General features: G+C 44.2%; 1 protein-coding gene across 1 annotated transcript; it reads left to right on the top strand.

The window, feature by feature from the left end:
* Positions 1 to 251: 251 nt before the first annotated feature.
* Positions 252 to 9,675, top strand: LOC107284087 (casein kinase II subunit alpha'). The gene is made up of 8 exons (XM_015812093.1): positions 252 to 310; positions 1,771 to 1,830; positions 2,763 to 2,846; positions 4,143 to 4,253; positions 5,306 to 5,407; positions 6,582 to 6,682; positions 7,022 to 7,170; positions 8,388 to 9,675. The coding sequence occupies exons 2-8, from the start codon at positions 1,813 to 1,815 to the stop codon at positions 8,462 to 8,464; spliced, it is 642 nt and encodes a 213-aa protein (XP_015667579.1). The 5' UTR covers positions 252 to 310; positions 1,771 to 1,812; the 3' UTR covers positions 8,465 to 9,675.
* The last annotated feature ends 438 nt before the right edge of the window (positions 9,676 to 10,113 follow it).

Here is a 10,113-nt window from a genome sequence, read left to right as displayed (position 1 = left end):
GTTGGGATTGGATTTCTAATAATTTGGTTTCTGAAATATTCTAATATTCTTTCAGACAAAACTCCCCTTCAGTCCTCGAGGTAGGTCAGGAAAGATGAGGAAACCAGCAAGAATGAGATAATTTAATGCTGCTCGCTATGTCTTTTAATGAGAGAAACCAATTCGGTTCTTTAATTTGAGTCAATTAAAAAAAACTTGAAATAATTAGGAAAACACACTAGAACAGAGTGTAAGTAAATCGAACTGTTCTCTCTTTCAGTCAAAGACTCCAGCTCTGGTGTTTGAATACATCAATAATACAGACTTCAAGGTGAGTCAGAAATGCTTAGGAGAGGAAATGTGGAGTTGCTGTTCTGGCAGAACAAACTGTAGAGCCTTTAAGGCAATTTGCAAGAAGCTGACCTGCCAACAGGAAGCTGGTGGCGGCTGTTGCGGCACAGTTCAAAGAAAGCTACGCAGAGCCAGCTTATTGCATTGCTTGGAGAATCAGGCTCGGCATAGCAACAGTGGCCCTGCAGGGTGTCATTCCACACTAATCTCTGTGCGGTGATACTTTCTTCATAGTCACGCTCTTCATTTGGGAACTGGGCTAAATTTTGAAATGAATATAGTAGTTCTGGTGGATTTGGTTCAGTTTTTTTGGGAAATTAAGATGGGGCTGTAGAATGGTTAGAATCTGGGACAAGTTTGTTGAACATAACATTGCAAAAAAAAATATAAGAATTTTTTTAGAGAGAAAGCTGAAAAGAATTAGCTGCGTTTGCAATAGTGGTGAACATCTGTAGCTCGGGTGTCTGATGAAGGTGCGTTCTCCGAGCTTGTGGGTTGGTTTCCAGACGTTTCGTTACCAGGCTAGGTAACATCTTCAGCAGAGTTTAGGGGATGTCGGTGTCCGTGTTCTTCAGTTTAGTGTGGTCAGTAGGTCTTGTGATGGGTCAGGTATGTGTGTGTCAAGTGAGGGTCTTGTGATGGGGAGTTACATCAGGTGAGGGTCGTTGGGAGGTGAACTGGTGGGAGGGGGGCTTGCATGGGTTGGCTGTGGGCCAGCGCTGTCCCTGGTTGGCGGTGCAGTTGATTCTGAGGGCTTCATAGGCTGGTTGTAGGTCAGTGTGTCTGTTGATGGAACTGCTTGTGGAGTGCCAGGCTTCGGTGGACTCACAAGGTGAGTAGAAGCTACATATGTTGTAGGAATATTATAGAGAGAAGGAGCCCAAGTATTAGTGAAATAATCAGTGAATATAAAATCTAATGGAAATACGAGCGAATGTTTCTTCAGATAGAGGGCATAGACTTTAATAAATTAGAAAACTGGAGTAGAACAGATACCTCCACAGGATTATTGAAATTGAAATCCAACAGGCCAGAGTAGTGTTGGTATAAATATAGAAGAAAATGTTTTTACTTAATCGTTTAAATATGGAAAATGTCAAATATTAGAAATTATATTTGTTTAATGTTATAGAAGGAGAATATCATTGGGTGAAGAGAAGAGCTAGGAAATATATTTACAATTGATATACTAATTATGGAAATATAAAAATTAATTATTATTGATTGTTTATTAATTATTATTAATTGGGTTGAGGAAAGGGGCTTTAGGATCCTGTCCCATTCCTTGGCTTTCCAGGGCCATCTGAGGCTCTGTCAGCCTGTAGACTTCTTGTTGAATGCAGAAGAGCGTCTGTGGCCACCCAGTCGGAGGACAGAAGACATAAAATGTCATGGAGCCAAAAACCTGACCGTTGTTGTCTTTTCTTGTGTCTCTTTCAGCAACTGTACCAAATTCTAACGGATTTTGATATTCGGTTTTATATGTATGAATTGCTCAAGGTGAGTGTTCATGATTTCAATTATTAGAAATTTTAAACTGCCCAGTAGCTGAAGTTTTCGAGCAGTTTACAATGAGGGAGCAGCCGTTTACTAAGACATTCATGGTACCTAAATTTAAGTTTTCTCAGATGGGGAGCTGTGTAATGATCACAAATCACTTTTTAAAATTTTCTCCAAAAAGAAAAAAGAAAAGAAATAGGAAAGTTTGCAGTCAGGCTTGAGAATATCACAGATGTCTTTGCCCCAGCATTAATGGCATGCGAATGTTGGCTGAGATCCAAAACGTTACAGAATCAGAATTTAACTCATGTGGGGCTAAAGCTTTTGGTTGGTTCATATATCACTCTAAGTTATCTTTAGTCTGTTGAGTAAACATTGGCAACATTGGCCCATAGTTACTCTTTCAGGAGCCAAAAGATTATTATTTCCTGAAAGCATTGGAACTAGGTGTCTAACCTAGTTTAATCACCCAAAAGGAAGGGATAGGAGAAGAAGGGGGAAAGATGAGCCCATCTGGCAGGGAGCAGAATGAAGCCATTGGGTGCTGATCCAGACTGGGAAAGGCAGGCTGGGCCTGGAGAGTTGCAGGGGTCCCGGTGAGCTGGTGAGAGGCTCTCCCATCTGTCCCCCTTGCTTCTGCAGCATTCTCAAATGGCCTTTGGCGAGAAGCTGCTGAAGGAAGGGGGCTTCCCAGTCTTGAGCTGGTCTTGAACCGGCTGCTGATTCCTTTGGGAAGGCGTGTGTGAGTGGGGCTGGTGCTTGGTTGGGCCTTCCAGGTTAACCACTGTGCTTTCAAGTTTTTTAAAAAATATTTTTGACTTCTTTTTGTATTTGGTTTTTTAAATATTTTGTTTTTAGTATTGCTCATGGCTCAAAGCCATTTGGAGTTGGGCAGCATTACTAGCATAATTTCTAAGGAAATGTTTTTTCAGGCCTTGGATTACTGTCACAGCATGGGGATCATGCATAGAGACGTCAAGCCTCATAATGTCATGATAGACCATCAGCAAAAAAAGGTAACACTTCTGAAAGGCATCGGAGGGCTCCCATCATCCCCCATCCCCGTGCATCAGAGAGGGGTGGCACAGATATCTTAAGGAATAGAATCTTTATTGATTACGTTATTTAACCATATCAATTACATAAAACTAATAAAGGTATAAGCAGGATATGTTCATAGTAAGTCATCACCCCTACAGTTTTTTGTTTTTGTTTTTCCTAAAGCGATTGAAGCATCCTTTGGACATTTAACTGCAATCTGATCTAAATATTTTGTCCTTTTCAAAATGTCCTTCCCCACAAAAGTAAAACAGTTTCTCTTGAATGCTCCAATATTTTTTAGTTTTTAAATAAGAATCAGAGTCAGAATAAAGGTGGAAGGGACCTTGGAGGTCTTCTAGTCCAACCCCCTGTTCAAGCAGGAGACCCTATACCATTCCAGACAAGTGGCTATCCAGTCTCTTCTTAAAAACCTCCAGTGATGAAGCACCTTCAACTTCTGAAGGCAAGCCGTTCCACCAATTAATTGTTCTCACTGTTAGGAGGTTTCTCCTTATTTCCAGATTGCTTCTCTGCTTCATTAGTTTCCATCCATTGTTTATTGTCCCGCCCATACCATTTGTCCAAGATGGTATGAGGATTCCTGCCTTGGGCAGGGGTTTGGATTAGATGACCTCCAAGGTCGCTTCTAGCCCCGTGGTTCTGCAAGTCTGCAAGGCCCTCAGATGACCAGATTTTCATCAATGGGCCAACCAGCCCATCGATCCCTGTTCTCCTTAGGGCCCAGCCATCCCTGCGCTTCCCCAGCAGGTCTTTTGGCTCCACTTGGCACCTTCCATTTCCTTCCCAGGTCTTCGTCTTGATTCCTTTTGAGATCCTCTAGTCTAAAGCTGAATTGGGCCAGGAAAATGGCCTCCCTCCCCCTTCCTGCCATGTGAATGTTTGATGCAGCTGGCTTTGCCATCCTTAGGAGGAGATCCTTGAGAATGAGGTGGGAAACCCAGCTTGTGCTGGGAGGCAGACCTGGTGTCTGTTGCAGAGGCTTTCCCCTTGCAGTTGACGTTGTGGATAGAAGATGGCGGGAGCCTTTCGGCTTGGTCCCCACAGGCATCTGGTCCCTCTTTTCCAACAATGAACTTTCTTTATGCGAGTCTGATGGGTTATGTTAGTACGTGAATTGTCCAGCAATTCTCAAACAGACTGGCAGTACGGGGCTAAATTTATAAGGCTGAGTGGAAAGGCAGAATGGAGCTGTTGGGCGGTCTTCATTTGCCAGAGTGTATTCAGTAGCTGGCTGTTTTGTCTGTTCACAGTTGCGGCTGATCGACTGGGGCTTAGCAGAGTTCTACCATCCAGCTCAGGAATACAATGTCCGGGTAGCTTCCAGGTACTTCAAAGGGCCAGAGCTTCTTGTGGACTACCAAGTAAGATTTGCCCTCCATTTTGGGTCTCGCTCTGAGAAACTGATGTGTGCTAGTGCTACTTTCCACTCTTCCCCACAAAAAAGGGTTAGCGGGGTTTGCCACAAATATATAAAGAAATGAAATTTTAAAGTAGATTAAAAATATGAGACAACAACTCATGAGATCATGCAGAAGACACAATGCAGGTTAGTGAGCATTTTGTAGCTGCTGTTTCCCTCTCCTCCCCCAACTAGTATAGTTTAGAGACCAGGTGCTTAAGTTGTTTGCTGGCAAAATATTTTTAGAAATATTTGGGAAACCATTGAGTATCAGGTAGTTGTGCTACAGGTGTGATAGCCCCAGCCCAAACTGCCTTGCTGTGTCCCTTAGGCTGGAACTCTGGATCTTTTTCAGCCTGATAGAAATGGAAAGACCAGCTCTCTGTCCAAATCAATTACCGGCATTGTGAAGAGGGACACTTTTGGCAACACATCTGGACCAATAAAAACTGTCTGGCCCAGACCTCTCCTAGGTGTGCAGGAAATACCGGGTTGCCAAAAGAGGTCTTGACAACACTGGGTGGGGAAGAAAGCAAAACAAGGGCCTTAAAGATACAAGAGTCGGTTCCCTTTGCCTGAGTATTCCTGTTCACTGGAGCGCAGAGTCCTTTTTGCCCCCTTGGGTGGCAATTCCGAGCGCACTTCCTGAGGTTCAGGAGCTTTGCAGAGGGAGCATCATCCCTGCACTTTGGGTAGACAAAGGAAAAGGAAATTAGGGAGTAATATTAGCACAGAAGAGGCAACTGGCCCTGACTGGCTGGGGCCAAACCTGAGTATGTGCCGTGTGTTCCTGATCTGGCCATCCATTCAGCTAACACACAGCCTGGAGGGAGAAGCGCAGATCCTTGCTAGAATTCATTTTCGAAACCGCTCCCTTCCCTGGTGCTGGAACAAAACTCTTATATAAAAGGTGATAATAGTGTGTTTTAAAATTTAGCTGAAAGTAAAGAAGACGGAGTAGATGTTAGCGTGCATTTTCATAGTTTTGTTTCTGCTGTTTCCTCTACTCCCCAGATGTACGACTATAGTTTAGACATGTGGAGCTTAGGCTGTATGCTGGCCAGCATGATCTTCCGGAAAGAGCCCTTTTTTCACGGTCAGGACAACTATGACCAGGTGAGAAACGGGGGCAAGAGCAGCTGGGATCTCCAGCATCTCCCTTTTGCTGCCCAAAGGAGGCCCCGGCCTCCAAAGTTTGCTGCACTTTTTAGTGGAGATTGAAACCAGACAATCTCTGAGTCAGGCAAGGCTCTTGGGATGTGGGGTGACCACCGGCCTTTGGCAGAACTAACGGTAGCTCTGTTGGGGATGCTGCAAATGGCGCCCAGAAGCTGTAACGGGTGTCTTTTCCTGGGCTTCTGGAGTGCATCTGCTGGGGCTGCTTTTGCCATGGAACGCCCTGAATGGTGCTGGAACAGCCTGAAAAAGGTGACTTGCTTTATGGCAAAGAAGTAAACGAGAGGTTTGAGGGGCGACTCAGAATATTTGGAAATATATTGAGTTGCCACCACAGTATATGTTCAACACTGCATTGTGACACACCTTTTGGGGGGAGCACAAAATTGTGGGATGATTAAAAGGACTGGATTCTTAGGACAGGCACATTGGCAGGCAAGGAAACAGCAGATGCTGCTGCTTCCCATTTTCTTGTTCTGGTTCTGGAGCTGCCTGCACCATGTGGGGCTTTTGGTCAGAGCCGGACCTGAGGCATGGAGGCTGAGGCCTGGCACAGGAGAGAGTGTGACTCTGAAGAAAGGACTACCCTTGGCTAGACGTTGGAGATCTGAATGTTATAGGCTTCTAGTGGCTTCCAGGCCTATCCTGGTCATTTGAAGCCCCTTTCATATATTCCCAGTCAACTTATTCCTACTCCTAAATTGCCATAGCTCTAAGAATGTCAATAGAGCTGTTAAAATAAAGAATTTATTCTTGTAGTTTTGCATAGTGAGCCTTCATTCAAATAAAGAAAATGAGAAGTACAGCAACCCGAAATAAGAACCCAAGAAGCGTTCATTGCGCAATAAGACTTTCAAAGTTATATCGAATTAATAATAACACACAACCATTTATAATTAGACAAAACCCACGTTCATTTCGAAATACTTCTTGTATTACATTATCTTTCTAAAACAGAGATCACTGATCTCCTGCAAAGTATTTTAATGTGGGTAGTTGAGTTTGATACTTGTTTTTGTTCCTTTTAAAGACAAACTCCACAAATTTAGCTTATTGTATTTTAAACCACAATTACATACTTTTTCTGGTGCTACACATTTATTCTCTGTTGCAGCTGGTTCGCATCGCAAAGGTTCTGGGTACAGATGAATTATATGGTTATCTGAAGAAGTACCATATAGAACTGGACCCCCACTTCAATGATATCTTGGGACAGTAAGTTTATTGTAGCATATTTTTCTCTTGTGTTACCCAGACTGGGACCCACAGTAGGAAGGATGACACCAAGTGAGTTGGGTTTTCCTGGCAGGCAGACCTTCTGACCTCTTTCTGAGTAGGTGCAGCCTTTCCTTCTTGCGGGAGGGCTTCCAAATATTGTATGGCCAGTTCTGTAGCCTGTGGAATTCCAGTGCTCGGGTTTTTTTTCCTCTTCCGGTTTCATGAGGTTTTAATTTTGTGGCAGCCTGTGATTACCTAACTTGCAACTGCATTGCTGAGATCTGTGATCCCCCACCTGCCTCCCCCTGACCCCCGGCTTCTCCCCTCTTCTTTCAGGCACTCGCGGAAGCGCTGGGAGAATTTCATCCATAGTGAAAACAGACACCTGGTCAGCCCAGAAGTCTTGGACCTTCTGGACAAACTCCTGCGATATGACCATCAGCAGAGGTTGACGGCCAAAGAAGCCATGGAACACCCCTATTTCTGTAAGTTTTGGGGGGAGGTATGGAAATGCAGAGGCCCAATTTAGCCTTTCTTTATCAAAAATGCTGGCTGTCAATCGCTTTTCTTTGGAAACTTCAATTTCTTTGCTATGTGGGAATATTTTCAGAAAATCTTCCACATTGATATTTTGCAAAACCGATTTATCTTAGGCATTGATTACTAAAGTGCCTCCAGAGGCTGTTGCAGAAGAGAGGTGGGGCTGCTGTCTTAGAAATAATTATCCAAGGGATATGGGTAAATTTAAATGAAAAACTGTTTGGAAGACATTTTTTAGAGTTTAGGACACAGTCCCAATCTTTGAAAATATAAGATGTTCTGAGAGGGCTAAATGTTTGATTTGATTATGTTTATTTAAATGTATTTGGGTTTTGGAGTATCTGTTCTCATAACTGAAAGGTTTCAGATTTTTCCTGCTACATGCATTACAGTACAAATCAAGAATAGGACAGTCGCTAAAGCCCTTGTTTCCAAGCATCTATAGATTTAAAAGGCAGTGACGACCTCCGAGGCGATTCTTTCCAGGAACAGCATCAGGAGAAAGCAGAAAGGCCCAGGCACCAGTTGGAGATAGGCCAGTGAGCCTGTTTGGGCTGAGGAGTTAAGCTTCTGTTGGAAGCTCCCTTGCCAAGTTGCTTGGGCTTCCTTGGTGAGACACTGGTTCACATCAACAATTCCTCGCCACTAATGGCTAGCTGAAAATGCAAAGGTGGCAAGCAGAAGGAGAAGGGGAAGTGCAGAAGACCACAAGAACACTGTGAAAATATAGTTGTCCCTGCCAGGACATTGTTTCAGTCAGTCTGCTAAGCATTGACAATTACAGAATGAACACTATTACGTGCCTGTAGCTTGCCCATTGAATAATATGTTAGATTATTTATTTATTTCATTTGAACGCATTAAAGCAGCTTAAAGCAAATTCTTAAAAACTCCAAGTTCTAGGGATATAGCTAGGTTTCATCACAGATGATCTTAATGTCTCATACTATACTTCTAAATAGGAGCTACCTAAAAGAATTACTGCTGAAGAGCATCCTTTCCCCACAAAATTGCCAGGTGCAGCAAGTCTCCGGGCAGGAAAAGTTTGCCTTGGATAAGTCTTCCCAGGAGGCCGGAAAGGCCTGCTACCCCAAGGCAGAGCCCGGGTGCGTTATAACAGGGCCTTTGGTTTCCAGCAACTCTCCTCTCTTTATCTCCTCAGACCCAGTTGTGAAGGAGCAGTCCCAGCCTGGCTCTGACAGCCCTGTGCTCTCCAGTAGCCTCACAGCCACACGATGAAGTTTGGGTAACGACGACGGGTAATTCCAGAGGTTTACAAATACAAACACACCCTTCTGTCACCTAAGGAAGGGATGAACCCAGCCCCTCTCTGCTCAGCAGAAGCCTCATCTTGAAGAGAGTTAAGGCTTAGCTGCCCTCTCTCTTCAGCACTTGTGGCTATCCCAACTTTCTTTGTGTGTTACCAAAGTCCTGATCCCAATGGCTGTGTAAGATTTACATGGATCCGAGGGTGTCCAAAGGTCTGCATGACTGACTCTAGGATGATTCTGCAGTTTCCTAATCTGCCTTTCCTAACCTCCCATTGGGTCACCTTTGTTTTGTCCCCTCTCGTGTGCACTGGGGTGTAGCCTGTCTGCCTAGAAACAGACCCTTGTCAGATCATTAGCAAGTGCAGACCTGTGCACGGGGAGGCCACCCCTCCTGTGGTTTGGGCCCTTCACCCCCCCACAAACAAGAAGTCTTGGTCATGAATTGAGTCAGTCAAGTTAATCTGCATCAAGACCCATTCAAAACAGGCAGCCATTGAGGGGAACCCAGTTACTTTTTTCCCTTGTAGGGAACTGCCAGCCTGAGCTTGAAGAAAAGTTGTTCTTTGAGACGGAACAAGAGCTTTTTTCTAGTGAGGCATGTTCTTATTGCTAAAAAAAGCCAACAGGGCCATTCCCATCAATGTCAAATTTAGAATTGCTTTGATGACAGCAGGTTTGAATATGTGAAGAAGCAAAGAGGAGGGGTTTCTGCAAAGAAAGCAGTGAGGGATTCTGGAAGCAGAAACTGGGCGTTGCTCAGAATTGGTCTGCAACAAACCTGCGCCGTAGCATTTGCACATGCCCAGCCCTGCCTTGGAGCCCTCGGGGTGCAGTCCTCTCCCTGTGGGTGGGTGTGTGAGATGCTCCTTTCGGTTTCTTCCTCTCCCCCCCCCATTGGGTCTCTTTTGAGCCCTTTAGTTCAACCCCACTTTTGGGGAGATTATATTGTGTGATTCTGGTGACTTCATAAACCTAAATTCACACATTTTTGTCACCATGCCTAAATGCAGAATTTTTTTCTTTATTACATTGTCAGATATTTAATTTTAAATGATGCAGTTAGACTGTTTCTATTTGAAGCATCTGTTTACATTCCATATCCCAGTAATGATATGTTGGCATTGACATCAGGTCAGATCCATTTGTACGATTCACTGGAACCAATAAATCTCTATGTACAAACTTGTGTTTTCCTTCATCTGGTCTCTGAGACGCCTCCGAAGGGAAAGACTGGTCCAGGCCTGAGATTTTGCCTGGGGATTTAAGAGGAAGGTGTCATTGTTCACCTCCTTTAAAAGCTAAAGCATTTAGCTGAGTTTGGCAGACCAATTCAGCAGCTGCTGTGCTGGACGGTCCACTCTGGTTCCCAGCTTGAGGCTGTTTGTGGATTTTCCGATGGGCGTTAGAAGGAAAAGCGTTCCTCCGGCTCTCGAAGTACTCTGAGCTGTGGCTGTTTCTCTCTTGCCTTTGCCGTCTGCAAGTTTTTTAAAAAGCCATGATTTACATTTATAAATTCCTTACGTTATAAATACATTATTTTTCTCTGCCTGGGAAGAACGAGAATGCTCACAACGCCTTACGGCTGAGGGAAGGAGGCCGTCCAGCTGGCAGAGCGCC

The sequence above is a fragment of the Protobothrops mucrosquamatus genome, unplaced genomic scaffold (assembly GCF_001527695.2).
Source record: "Protobothrops mucrosquamatus isolate PMUCROS unplaced genomic scaffold, P.Mucros_1.0 scaffold67, whole genome shotgun sequence".
NCBI classification, from domain to species: domain Eukaryota; kingdom Metazoa; phylum Chordata; class Lepidosauria; order Squamata; family Viperidae; genus Protobothrops; species Protobothrops mucrosquamatus.
This window is presented reverse-complemented; position numbering and strand designations above follow the sequence as displayed.

Bases quoted from the DNA above. Each gene is read 5' to 3' on its own strand.
- LOC107284087 (XM_015812093.1), top strand. The intron at 4,254-5,305 runs GTAAGATTTGCC...TCTACTCCCCAG, and splicing joins AGCTTCTTGTGGACTACCAA to ATGTACGACTATAGTTTAGA. The intron at 5,408-6,581 runs GTGAGAAACGGG...TCTCTGTTGCAG, and splicing joins GTCAGGACAACTATGACCAG to CTGGTTCGCATCGCAAAGGT.